The sequence below is a fragment of the Hemicordylus capensis genome, chromosome 1 (assembly GCF_027244095.1).
Source record: "Hemicordylus capensis ecotype Gifberg chromosome 1, rHemCap1.1.pri, whole genome shotgun sequence".
NCBI classification, from domain to species: domain Eukaryota; kingdom Metazoa; phylum Chordata; class Lepidosauria; order Squamata; family Cordylidae; genus Hemicordylus; species Hemicordylus capensis.
In genome coordinates this window covers 411709696-411724038 of record NC_069657.1, presented here as the reverse complement: position 1 = coordinate 411724038, position 14343 = coordinate 411709696, and the positions used below count along the sequence as shown (strand labels likewise).

Here is a 14343-nt window from a genome sequence, read left to right as displayed (position 1 = left end):
CAGAGCAGCTTCATCCCCTGAGTGGAATATCAGGTGATGAGAGAAGATGTTCTAAACTGTCTTGAAAAACTAGAAATTAACAAATCACCAGGGCCAGATGGCATCAACCCAAGAGTTCTGAAGGAATTCAAATGAGAAATTGTTGATCTCCTAGTAAAAGTATGTAACTTGTCCTTACAATTAGTCTCTGTACCAAAGGAATTGAAAGTAGTTAATGTAACTCCATTTTCAAAATGGGAACTGGGGGGGATCAGAGGAACTGCAGGCCAGTTAGTTTAACTTCTGTGCCGGGTAAATTGATAGAAAGCATACTCAAGGACAAAATTGTTAAACATACAGAAGAACAGACCTTGCTGTAGGAGAACCAGCATGGCTTCTGCAAAGGCAAGTCTTGCCTCACTAACCTTTTGGACTTCTTTGAGAGTGTCAACCAGCATGTCGATAAAGATTGACCTAGTATACTTAGACTTCCAAACAGCTTTTGACAAAATACTCTACCAAATGCTCTTGAGTAAACATAGCAGTCATTGAATAAGGGGACAGGTTCATCTATGGATTGGTAACTGGTTGAAGGACAGGAAACAGAGGGTAGGAAGAAATGGGCAGTTTTCCCAATGGAGGAATTTAAGAAGTGGGGTCACCAAGGATCTGTACTGGGACCAGTGCTCTTTAACTTGTTCATAAATGATCTAGAAGTTGGGGTAAGATGTGAAGTGGCCGAATTTGCAGATGACACTAAACTATTTAGGATAGTGAAATCCAAAACAGATTGTGAGAAGCTCCAAAAGGATCTCTCCAAACTGGGTGAGTGGGCAACAAAATGGCAAATGCGGTTCAATGTAAGTAAGTGTAAAGTGATGCATATTGGGCGGGAATGGGGTTGGGGGGAGCAATTTCACATATACTCTGATGGGGTCTGAGCTGACTGACCAGGAGAGATATTTTGGGGTTTTGGTGGACAACTTGTTGAAAATGTCAACTCAGTGCATGGCAGCTTTGAAAGAGGCAAGTTCCATGTTAGGGGTCATAGAAAGGAATTAAAAATAAAAATGCTATCATTATATAGCCCTTATACACATCTATAGTATATGTGGCCACACTTGGAGTACTGCATACAGTACTGGTCACTGTGTCTTAAGGACATTGAAGAAATTGAAAAGGTGCAGAAGAGGACAACCAAGACGATCAGGGGCCTGGAGCACCATCCTTATGAGGCAAGGCTACAGCATCTGGGGCTTTTTGGTTTGGAAAAGAGGCAACTACGGGGAGACATGATAGAGGTTTATTAAATTATGCATGGAGTAGAGAGAGTGGATAGAGAGAATTTTTCTCTCTCTCACCCACAACACTAGAACCAGGGGTCATCCCATGAAACTGAAGGCCAGGAAATTTAGGACCAAAAAAAGGAAGTATTTTTTCACAGAGTACATAATTGATCTATGGAATTCTCTGCCACCTGATGTGGTGATGGCCACTAGCTTGTGTAACTTTAAAATGGGCTTGGACAAATTCAAGGAGGACAGGTCTATCAATGGCTACTAGTCTGGTGGCTATAGACCACCTCCAGCTTCAGAGGCAAGATGCCTCTAAATACCAGTTGCAGGGAAGCAACATCAAGAGAGAAGGCATGCCCTCACCTCTTGCTTTTAGGCTTCTCAGAGGTATCTGGTGGGTCACTGTGTGAAACAGGATGCTGGTCTAGATAGGCTCTGGAACTGATCCAGCAGGGCTGTTCTTACATTCTAACAATTCCTTAATGAAAGCGTTTTCTGAAAGAATCTTAATTTTAAATGTTTTGTGGAAACTGCTAGAAAACAGGCTACAGCATAAACCTTTGTGGCTTTTCTGTATTTTTGCTATCCCCACGTTACTCACTACATATCTTACTGTCCAGTTGCCTCCAAGAAGAGTTCACAATCCAAATCCACACAGGAAAAATTGTAGTCACTGCAGTGGTTTAGGACTTGTTGCCAAATACAACTAGGATTTTTCCAGATTCTGTTATCTTAAGTTGTGTTATCTTGTAACTTTTTTTTTCTAAAAAAGTTGATCTAAAATAAGAGAGGGACTTTAAAAGAAGTCATATCTGTAATAAGTAAGACAGAGAACTGCACACAGTTTTTACTGTAGTTTCTTAACCACTTGATAAGGCAAGATACTTTTTAGTTAAGAATATACTTTTCTGTTCAGCCATGTGAAAGCCATCTCCAGCTGTACAGTTTGGTAGCTTTATGTACAGCGTGATAGGATCACGGATGTTGTTTGTTTCCCTTGTAGATGGAAGACTTCAGTAACAATGTCATTCCCAAAAGAAACCTGCACCAAGGGTTTTTCTCAAAATAATTCTGATAAATAATTCTGATAAATATTAGATGAAGGTCCTCTTTTTATGTTCTGTAAGTCATGCAGAATCCATTAGTCACTTGAATCAAATATTGCTTTGAGCTAAATAGACTCAACATTAAGTTTCTTATTCTGTGTATTTTTCAATTTTAAATGGTTTCTAATTATAGACAAGCTTTCTCTGAAGTCTGTTTGTTCTGGAGCAACTGTTGTAAGATTTATCCCAGTTCTTAATGGAAGATGGTGGACATAATTACCACCAAGTTACCATAAGCAGGCTGTGATTAGGATAGTTACAGTGGTACTTTGAACATCTCACTTGCTTTGTGGTTGAATTTGTCTAGGAAATATTGGACCAACTATCCATCCCAGAAAGAGGATGTGGTGGACTTATGTCACTTCTTTTCTTTTGTGTGTGTCTGTGGATTGAGTTTGTAAAAGGGCAGCAAGCTTGTTCTGAAAGCTTGTGCTTACCCCTCAGCTGAACAGAACAAAAAACAAATAAACCCCTGCTTTCAATCGTCAAGTTGGCTTAGTTCTAGCAAATATTTCTGAAACTAAAGCCAAATCATCCTTATAGCTTGGCCATGTCAATTGGTGACAGGGACTATAGTGATCTCTCAAAAGCAACAGACCAGTTAATAATGGTCCCATTGATAGAAATTCTGAATAGCAGACCTAGTTGATGCAAGCATGTGTGAGAGCCATGCACTTCTGACCTCTCAAAAGAGAGTATTAACAACTAACCCATGAAGTTGAGTACAATGACCTAACCAAATCAAGAACTGTAATAAATATATAGTGCAGTCCTGTGTCTTTACTTGGAATTAAGTCCCACTGAGTTAAAAGGGGCTTATTCTCAAGGAAGTGTAAGTAAGATTGCAACCCTAGTTTTTGAAAACTGGAATTAAGATGATTTTTTGAAGTCCTTAGATTTGCAGATGCACACTGTTATAATTATAACAATCTCAGTCTTGCTTTCTCTGCAGTAGTCATGCATTAATAGTAGAGCATTTCAGTGTGTGTTGTCTTATACATGTTAGTACTGACTGTATACAATCACTTTTCTTAGCCGCATCCTGCAATGAACAGAGTTATCTTTACATTTATATCCTGTTTTTCCTCCAAGGTTAAGTTTATTCTCACAACAACCCTGTGAGATAGGTTAGACTGAGAGAGAAATGACTAGATGCTTAAAAATAAAAAATCACTGATTTAATTCTTACACCAACAAAAATACACATTTTACAAAAGGGTTATGATTATGTATATTTTCCCCCTTTCAAGTTTTAGGCTTGCTGTAGATCAGATCCTGCAGGAAGTACTCTAGAAATGACTCACTGGTTTCATCGAAACCCTTTGAAGGCTACAGCTCCTGTCACATTCAATTACTATGGAGTTGCCACCACTCCAGCTGCAACAAAGATTTGCAAGTAAGTTGCCCTCAGAACTCATGCACCTCAATTTGTAACATGCATTTGCAAGTGCTGATGGAAGAGGCAGCAGCTCTGTGGAATGTGTGGCTGAAATGTGGTGTTCAGTTATGTCCTCTCTCTTTTTTTGTACAGTGATTTACGGTTGTCAAGGATACGCCTCTTGGAACTTTTTACAGATTTGAGTTGTAACCCAGATATGATGAAAAATGCAACCGATTCCTATTTTTCACTCTTGAAAGGTAAGTGATCAGGGCAACCGGCATAATTGATCTGGGTTACTGGCATCATCTGTAAATAAACTATGATTAAAGCATCCTCTAAGATTTCTTGGCAGTTTGATCCAGACTTTCTTGGCTGTGCTCTGAAATAGATAAAATAGGATGGGAATGGGACGTGGGGAATGGGAAAGGTTTGATCATGGGACCAGATTGTGCTAGCTCACCCAATGTGCTTGAAACTGGTAGAAAAATGCTATACATTTATATACAGCTTTTTAAAGTCAGATGGTTTACCTGCCTAACATCTAAATCCTTTTCTGTAATGTATAGGAAGTAATGTGTTTCAGAGTCACCTTAAGTGGTGCAGCGGGGAAATGCTTGACTAACAAGCAGAAGGTTGCCGGTTCAAATCCCTGCTGATATGTTTCCCAGACTATGAGAAACACCTATATCGGGCAGCAGCAATATAGGAAGATGCTGAAAGGCATAACCTCATACTGCGCAGGAGGAGGCAATGATAAACCCCTCCTGTATTCTACCAAAAGAAAACCACAGGGTTCTGTGGGTGCCAGGAGTTGAAATTGACTTGTTGGCATACTTTACCTTTAATGTGTTTCAGGTGCTTATAAAGTTTCCAGATGGCAACAGCCTTTTATCATAGGCAAGTGACAGAGCAAATAAACGAGCAGAGTACAATTGTATTAAATGAATAAATAACATTTGAGGGAAAGGATCCATTTACTAGGAAAAAACTGGAACAAGCACAAGACAGTCTCCTACTGCCTTTTATAGGAGTCACTTTCATTTGCTCACTGCCTCAAGCTCTGTGCTGGGAAGCAGGTTTGAGTCCAGCCAGGGACAATGTTAGGAACAAGGCCAAATTCACTTTTCATTCTTACATAGCAACTGTCATGTCAGAAGGTAAAGAGGAGGAGCAAACCAGACTCAAACCTACACTGCATACTCCATGGCAGCAGAAAAGCCCACCATGGGATATTTGTCATCCTCCAGCTGCCAGCCCATATACTTTGTCAAACTAGGACTGAGAGGGTTGTGCAAGGAACTCTAGTCCTGTAGACCAATAGTGGTTCTTCATGCAGCAGGTCCTAGGTCCAAACTGTGGTTGTGATCTCCTGCTGGGAAGAGCCCCACACACAGGTACACCTGTGAGAGTGCAGTGTTGGAGCCAGTTGGTGGGAGTACTGCATAGCCAATTGACTGGCTCATTCATTCATGAGCCAGTTAGTCTTTTGACTCACCGCTCCACATCACTCTTTTTGCCAGCCATTGGGCCAACAGGCCTTACAACAGACTACCTCATTCATCATAACTGCAGTGAGCAGCCCATTTGAGAGCTTTGGGAGGCCTGTCCCATCACTCTCATTGGAGCATGAGGCAACATAGAGAGGAGGGATTTTCCCCTTGGTTCTTTATAGATTTGAGACTTATAATGTTTGAGCATGTTGTAGTGCAAGATGTTGAGCTTGTATCTGTATCCCAACAGCTACTGTCATCATAGGAACATAGGAAGCTGCCATATACTGAGTCAGACCAGTGGTCTATCTAGCTCAGTATTGTCTTCACAGACTGGCAGCGGCTTCTCCAAGCCAGGAATCTTTCTCAGCCCTATCTTGGAGAAGAAGCCAGGGAGGGAACTTGTAACCTTCTGCTCTTCCCAGAGCGGCTCCATCCCTTGAGGGGAATATCTTACAGTGCTCATACTTCTAGTCTCCCATTCATATGCAACCAGGGTGGATCCTGCTTAGCTAAGGGGACAAGTCATGCTTGCTACCACAAGACCTCTCCTCAACTCAAAGCAACTGCTATGTTTGTCAGTCTTTTTTCTTTCTTTTGAGATATTTTACCCATTATTATTTTAACAGGTTTTATAGTCTCACTGGATGACTCCTCACAGGATAGCAAGCTGAGATACATTCAGAATTTTAAGTGGACAGACACCTTACAAGGACAAGTACCAAGGTATACCTGCAATGTGGGTTTTAGTGTTTACAGCAACTAGTAGGGAAGTCAGCATGTCTTCATAGAAGACAAAGGAGCCAAAGCTCTTTGTTCTGCCTTTGAAAAGAATTGCTTGTCAACAGCTGAGCACTGTGCATGACTCTTTCATTTTATGTACTTGTATCTATGGAAAGGTGCTGTGTTTGAAGCAGGAAATACAACAAAGGAAACCTGGGAACCATAGAGAGAGGGGAGAGATAGGCCTGCATCTGTGAAAAGAAGGTACAATAGGATTCTAAATACACTCTACCCACATTGGCCTGTTCATCTGAATCTGTTTTCCAAGTGGGTATTAAAAACCTCGGAGATACCAAATACAGGTTTACAACTATCATCTGAACTGGCCCTTGTTGGAAACCAAATGTGCTTTGAGCAGGGCTTCATCACCTTGAACAGCTTCCATCTTCATAGACTTGGTGGAGCTACTGTCAGCCTATATCAAGGCTGTCCATTCCACACCCTTTCCCCCTCTCCCCCCACCAAAAAGACAAGGTGACCATATAAGAACATCCAAAAGGTCTATTAATAGTTATTAGCCATGATACCTGAATGGTGAACCTCTGAGTACTGGCATAGTGCCTCTGAATACCAGTTCTTGGTGGGGCGGGGGGCACAGATAGAGGAGGATTCTCCGCTTTATGGACTTCATGGAGGCAACCAGTTGGTCACTGCTGGAGACAGGATGATGGAATAAATGGACCCTTGGTCTGGTACAGCACGACTCTTTTTATATCCTTCTGCCAATTTACTTAATTGCATCATGTTGTCAGTGCAGTATGTGATTGCTTCTTTGTGAGTGGGGTGAATGTGGAGGGGAGGCAGACAAGTGATCCGTACAGCCCCAAATATGAATGATCTGATGTGATACACCACATTATTAAGTAAGTTACTGGTGACTGCAAACAGAAATGAAAATCGTTTTTGGGTGGGTTGGGGTTTTTTTTTTACCCTTGTACAATCAGGTCTTCCAGAACATTTATATATCTTTAGAATGCTAGAGCCTTCAGAGTCAGGTGGTATAGAATATAAATTAAATTTAAATAAATAAATAATAGTTTTAGAAGCTTCTTTGTAACAGTATAAGCCCAGTCAAACAAACATCAAACTCATAGTGAAATTTAATCTTGTGAGTGTAAATGTTTCTGCATAAGAGAATATCCACATCTTTGAAAATATTGCAACTTGTACATTTTCAGTTGCAAATGGTGGGAATCTCTAAACATTCTGTAGTAACTTAGTGGACACTTCTGTGTATTCAGTTTGGAGGTGAGGGCTTAATGGAGGCTTGAATGTTGTACAAAAATTATACTTCAGCCATTCCTAGTCCTCACTAAAACAAAGCATGAATTGTTTTTGACAAAACAAGTGTCCTTTTCAAGCAGTCAGAACTCTTATGTGAGAAGCATGTATTTGAATTCTTCAGGGTTTGCTCACCCTGATCTGATGATTTGAAATGGGAGGATGATGGAAGGGGAACTAAACAGAAGCTTTTGTGTGTTAAGTTTCTGAAAGATAAATTGAGTAGTTACGATGTATTGTAATTCAAGATTAGTGTTGTAAATTGTGCAAGAAATCATATAAATTGACCTTGGAGTCTTTTTCTCTTCTTTTTAGTGCCCAGCAAGATGCTGTGTTTGAACTAGTTTCAATGGGATTTAATGTGGCTTTGTGGTATACTAAATATGCATCGAGGCTGGCTGGGAAAGAAGAGTAAGTATTCTTACATGAGTAATAGTTCCTTATTAGAAGGCTGGTAACTGATCCTGTGTAGACCAGTGAGACATTCCTAAGCCCATCAAAATGTGGACTTGGTCATGCCTGTCTTCTCATAAGATTGCAGCCTAGGTTGCCAAGAGTCTAGGTGGCTTCTAAAACCCACACCCCAGCATCCTGATTACTGAGAGAAGAGACATTTCAAGTTCTGAAATGGAATGCATGTTTCTTAGCATCAAGCAACATACAGATTAGTTGTAAGCATGCTTACTTGAAAATAAGTTTGGGCCTTATGCCTTAATACAGTTGTACAGTTTGGGTCTTATGCCTTAATACAGTTGTACAGTACAGTTGTGTAGCATTATATCCTTTCATACCTAGCTTCTTTGTACTTGCATTGTGGTTTTATCTAGTCTGTGCAACCTACTTTGGTTGCCTTTAGGATGTTCTCCGAGGCAATGTTGGTATATCTGTTTTTCATTTTAAAGTAGCTTCCTTGTGTAATGTTCCTACACTAGCAGTGCTTCTCTGCACCAGAGCTGCCAGGCTGCTTAGCTATCCCACAGCTCAGGATAACTAAGCAGGGTCAGAACTAGTTTGGGCCCTACTAGTACAGACGTCCTCTTGTACTAGTGCTGCGGGCCTATTTTATTTATTCAGAAGATTTATAAGCTGCCTTTTAATACAGTGATTCTAGAGATGGGGTACAGTAGTTAAATCCACAAAATACAATCCAAAAGTAATTGGAAAACTATACAGCAGCCAGTGAAACTTCCAGGTACAATTCAAGGTGGTGGTTCTGATCTACAACTACTGCTAGAAATATTTATATGCCACTTTTCAACAAAAGTTCTCAAAGGAAATTTACATAGGAAAGAATAAATAAATAAGATGGTTCCCTGTCCCAAAAGGGCTCACAATCTAAAAAGAAACCCAAGGTAAACACCAGCTACAGCTAGGGATAGTTGCTCTCTCCCTGTCTAAGTCTACAAAGCCCTATATAGTTTGGAACCAGGAACAGTCTGCTCCTCCATGAGCCTCTTGCTTCTTGAAGTTCTTTGTCCGAGGCCCTGATTTGGGTGCCCTTGCTTGCTGAGGTTAGATGAGTGGTGACCAGTTTCAATGCCCTGGTTGCAAAAACTTGGCCAGCACCTACTTTGTTAGCTTTAAGTTGCCAAGTGAAGACAGGTTTATTCTGCCATTCTTTTAATGGATCAGGTATGTAATTTATTTACAGAATCATGCAGTGAAATAGGTTGCTTTTTGCATAGCAATATTGGCCCAAGAGTGTAGGTGGTATAGGTGCATGTGCACCAGAATGGCTGATGTGCCCATGGAAGACTGTGTGTGTGTGTGTGTGTGTGTGTGTGTGTGTGGTGGTTGTTGCCGCACTGTGTTAGGTGGAGTTGTGTTTTTTCTCCCCCCCCCCCCCAGCACTGGCTTCCTTGTCTGTTAAAATAGTGTTTTATTTAGGGATCTATCCTAAAACAGGGTGAATAAACAAACTTGGCTAATGAGGGTTCTGGCAAATTGAATGAGCTCACATGTGAGTACATTTGTGTAATATTTACTATCCTTGGAGAGTTGTGGTTCTAACAAAGTACCAATCCTTTAGCATAACAGAAGACGAAGCAAAAGATGTTCACCGAAGTATGAAAATAGCAGCTGGGATTTTCAAACACTTAAAGGTAGAAAATTTTGCTTTTAAACACATGATTTATTACGTGTATGATCTCCTGTATAAGGAACTTGGCTGACATTCAGGCTGATGTGCCCATGGGAGACTGGTTTTTTGTGGGGTGTGGCTGTGAAGGTTGATTTTCTCTAATCTCATAGCATAAGAACAGCCCTGCTGGATCAGGCCAAAAGCCTGTCTAGTCCAGCATCCTGTTTCATACAGTGGCCCACCAGATGTCTCTGAGAAGACCACAGGCAATTGGTGAGGGAATGCCCTCTCTCCTGCTGTTGCTCCCCTGCAACTGGTATTGAGAGACATCTCGCCTCTGAGGCTGGAGGTAGCCTATAGCCACCAGACTAGTAGCCATTCCTAGACCTGTCCCCCATGAATTTGTCTAAGCCCCCTTTTAAAGCCCTTCAAGCTAGTGGCCATCACCACATTCTGTGGCAGATAATTCCATAAATATGCCCTCATTGACATATTTTTGGAAGGCACAGGCAGCTGCAGGAGAAAGGAAAGGCTGCCAAAAATCCCCCCTCCCCTGCTTACATGATGAAAAATGCTCTTCTGTGAGCATAACAGTCTGGATGTTGGCCCTTGTTTTTCGACGTGGTCTCTATCTTTTACACCAATGGGCTATGCACCTGCGCAGAGACCTCGTCTAACAAGCTCAATTCTAACCTTAATTCTAAGGTTGTAACAAGCTTAATTCTCCTGATTTAGGCGTGAACCCCACCTCCAGCTGCTATATGTGGCTGTACCACTCCACATCCTCTCAGTCTTCATTGTCCATGCTTCAGTAAACTGAATCGTGGAATCTTCAGCTCAGCAACGAGTAGGACTAATTCTTGAATCCTCTTCTTGTTTTTTCTCCTGTTTCCCCCTATATTCACACTATTGCTTTCTTTAACTCGTGCATTAGCAGTTTTTTCTTGGTGTTTTTATTTTAAAGGGGTCCCCCCCATCTCTGTGGCTCTGATCCTGGCTGGGATGGGGCTTGGTGGCTGGCCGGCCTATGGTGTCCTATGCCGAGCACGAAGAATTTTAAGAAATGTGTTCGTTGTGGATCTAAGATCCCTTCTCCCGATACTCATAACGAGTGCCTTCTCTGCTTAGGGGAATCCCATATTGTCAAGACCTGTATTCATTGCCAAAGGTTTACAAAGCAGGCTCGAAAAAATAGGGCTTTTCGCTTGTGTGTTGCCCTGTGAGACTTGGACCTCTGTTCGTCGGAGGCCTTATCGTTGAAGCAGTAGTTTAAAATGGGTTCTTTGATGCAATCAGAGCGATCTGACTCCGCTCCTACGGTACAATAAACCCCGGTCTCGGTACCAGTGTTATTGATGCCTGTTTCGGACCTATCAGTGGTCTCGACACCTTCTGTGCCACTAGATGACTTGCCCAAGTGTCCTGTGCCTACGGTACCGGACCCCTCCCCCCCCCGGTCCCTTTGGTACCGATACCAAAGAAGAAGAAGCCGAAGCTGGTTCCACATCTGCAGGCGTGTCAGTACCTTCCATCTATTCCCAAGAAGAAGAAGCCCCCAGATCCTTTTTTGGAGGCCCCGCTGGTTGAGAAACTGAAATTGGCTTCTTCGGGGCATGGCGTGACAGTCATGGGCCAAGCGTCACACAGTCACCCAGCCGTGGTACCAGCTGCTCCGATCTCTTCTGACCCTCACTGACCTGGTTCCCCAGCAGGCTCGGTGTCTCCTAGTCGGGTGCCTGACTGTACCCCCACGGGTCAGGAACTGTTGGTAGCAACCGATAAGCGAGACTACGGTACATCGGATGACGAACCCTATTCACCAGACGAGCCCACTGCGAATGCATTGTGGCTGCCTCAGTGTCATTCGTCCCCCATGTGCTGCATGAAACAACCCCCTCTTAGGGATCGGAGAGTGCGTTGGGAACGCTCCTCCGAATATCCGGAAGAGACTGGGATCGACCTGGGCCTGCATATGCGGATCGATACCATGTCCCTGCACGACCTTCCTCATATGTAGAGGATGAACCCTCTTACGGAAATTGGCGCAGAGACTCCAACGTTTATAGACAGTATCCCTCAGATTATCGTTCTGACTAGGGAAAGCCTCGGTACGGGTCTTGGTACTGAGAGGACTCCACTTATGGAGGAGCCGGGACTATTTGTAGTTGGCACAAGGCCCCTTTGTATTCAGAAGGGAGGCCTCGCTCTCCTCAGAGAGGTTTTTGGGACCGTGCTGAGCAGCATGGATTGCCCTCTGAAGTTTCAGTTCGATCTTCGGCACCAAAAACTACCCTGCTATCATCAGTGGAGGCAAGTTGGTTGGTACTGGACACATTGGAAAGCCAGATGGATTTCCCAGGTGTCCCTCTGGCATTGGCCCAGGACTCCTTGGCGCCTCCTGAGCCGGAAAGTGAGCATGAACCTGGCTCTCCGGGCTTGGATGCTGTTTCCATGGGGTCGTCCCCTTTGGACAATCAATCAGACTCTAAGCCCGTGTCTCCATCAGAGGACCTGAAACAATATTCGGCCTGTGTGGCCCGCATGGCCTCTGTGGCCTGCATGGCCTCTGCCCTAGGTGTGAGCTTTGATATGCAACAGAAAGGGGAATTGGACCCTTTATTCGGCCTTATTGATGTGGAGGCTAAAGTGCCGGCCTCTCTACCACTTAACACTGCCCTGTTGGTAGTCATGCAGGAACACTGGAAAAAGGCAGCAACTCTTTTGCAACCCAACAGGCATTTGAAGAACTTCTATAGGGTGCAGATGCAGGAGGATACGACTTTCTTGAAGAACCATCCCACCCCTAACTCCATTGTGGTGGAGGCATCCCTGCAGAAGTCTAAAAGTCGCAGTCATTCTGTGCCAGGTGATAAGGAGGGCAGGAAATTGGATTCCTTTGGGAGTCTATTCGGTGTCAGCTCTCCACTTGCAGGTTGCCAGCTACCAGACCAGGTACAACCACTTTTTGTGGGACAAAGTGGCCCCCTTTTTGACCTCTTGCCACAGTATAAACATGATCCGGCTAAGCCTTCATCCGCGAGGTGGTGCAGGTGGCAAAGCAAGAACTCTACTCAGCTAGACAATCTGTGGCATGTGCAGCGAAGGTGATGGCCACATCTGTGGCTCTCAGGAGGCATGCCTGGCTGCGTTCGTCTGGGCTGACCTATGAGGCCCGTGCTAGGATTGAAGATCTTCCCTTCAAAGGTTCTAGCCTCTTCACGGATCAGACTGATGACACATTACAGAAGGTGCAGAAGCTGAGGAGTACTGTGAAATCTATGTCTTACTCCTCCTCTGCCCCTAAGCCGCAGAGGCCATCCAGGTGGTCCCCTTACTAACAGCCGAAAGCTCCTTCGCAGCAACAATCCTCATCGTTGCATTCCTTTTGTGTTAACAAGTACTAGCCTCAATACAAGTCCAGGTTCCAACCAAGTGAACCTGCCTTTCAGAAGCAGCGCCCGAATACCTTTCAGGTTACTCACCTGAAACTTTGGTTCTTCTAGTGGTCATCTGTCCTTTTATTCACCCTCCCATCCTCCCTGCTGGGTCTACTGAAGGCAGACTCCTTGACTGAGAAGATGAGGAGTGGCGCAGCCTCATATAGTGGCTGGGGGTGTGGTTCCCACCTAAATCAGGAGAATTGAGCTTTTTAGGTTCCGGCGAGGTCTCTGCACATAGCCCATTTGTGTAAAAGGCCAGATGACCACTAGAAGAACCAAAATTACAGGTAAGCAACCTGTAGTTTTCACTCATGTTTCGTCTGTATTCCAGATGACTCTTTATGTTGTTTGTATGGTTCAGGAACGTGGGTGTGATTTGAATTCCTCCTCTCCCACTACCCCCTTCTTTTAAATACAGGAACTCATTTAGTTCAGTAAACTTTTAAAAGATGACATTTTAACTTGGAGTACTGAGGATAGTTTCAAATGTTTGGGGAGGGCCCATGGTGTGGTCCTCAAGGGACTGTTATCATCTCATAATGTGTATGAGGGCAGCGCTTGGTCATGGATATTGAGAATAAAATTGCACCTTATTTTCTTGAGTCACTTGATTAAACTCTGAGCTAGAAAATGATGACATTCTTACCTGTAATCTTTTCAACTAAAACCCAGTGTTTTTCAAGATATTTTCATGAACCAGATTCTTTCTGATATAATGGCTATCTGCAGCTCCCTGTTCTCAGGTTTAGGGATTAGTGAAGGAATTTATATCTACATCAGCCCTGCACCACATATGGCAATTTCACTTACAGTATATATGCATTTAGCCAAGTGCAAGTTTCATCACTTTTATATTTCAATATTTCCCTCCTTTAGGAAAGCCACATCCCCAAATTGATCACTCCAGTAGAAAAGGGAAGAGATTTGGAAGCACGACTTATAGACGCCTATGTCGTCCAGTGCCAAGCTGAAGCACAAGAAGGTATTTATGCAGTTACTTTATACTCTCCATCTGTGGATTTCTTTAGCTATTCATTCTCCCAAGGAGATGTAGGCAGGAATATGATTTGTAGCAGATGTTTTAATATTTCACTTTACACAAATGCCAGCACAAATTATGCAGTCACTAAGTCAAGTGTTAAGGAAAATCACTGGAGAGGATAAATATTCATTAACAGTTTTGAAAAACTAGGAAATTATGAAAAAAAATGTAAATTTTTCCTCTAATGCAAGATTTTTCTTCTAATCAAAGAACATTGCCATTCAGTTCAGCTTTATTCAGTTGCTAAAAAAGAACACATAACATGTACTCTGCACAGGACTTGTATGGCTGATTTATCTCCTAGATTTAAACTGTTAATTCTATAAATTGGGGTTGAAGTTTAAAATTACACTTAATTTTTGTTTTAGTGACAATTGCCCGAGCTATTGAGCTGAAACACAATCCTGGCCTAATAGCTGCTCTAGCCTATGAAACTGCCAATTTCTATCAAAAAGCAGGTAGGTCT

General features: G+C 42.9%; 1 protein-coding gene across 6 annotated transcripts in view; it reads left to right on the top strand.

Annotated features, from left to right (window-relative positions):
- Positions 1-14343, top strand: part of BROX (BRO1 domain and CAAX motif containing) — a 37098-nt gene that overhangs the window by 6637 nt on the left and 16118 nt on the right. For 5 of the 6 annotated variants that reach the window (XM_053308502.1, XM_053308462.1, XM_053308473.1 and 2 more), the window contains 7 exons: positions 3631-3776; positions 3912-4018; positions 5881-5977; positions 7631-7726; positions 9345-9417; positions 13712-13817; positions 14246-14335. In XM_053308502.1, the coding sequence (XP_053164477.1) occupies positions 3676-3776; positions 3912-4018; positions 5881-5977; positions 7631-7726; positions 9345-9417; positions 13712-13817; positions 14246-14335 (670 nt within the window). In that variant the 5' untranslated portion in view covers positions 3631-3675. Of the gene's footprint in view, positions 1-546; positions 805-3630; positions 3777-3911; positions 4019-5880; positions 5978-7630; positions 7727-9344; positions 9418-13711; positions 13818-14245; positions 14336-14343 lie in introns of those variants that run through there. The other variant, XM_053308512.1, reaches the window with a different exon arrangement.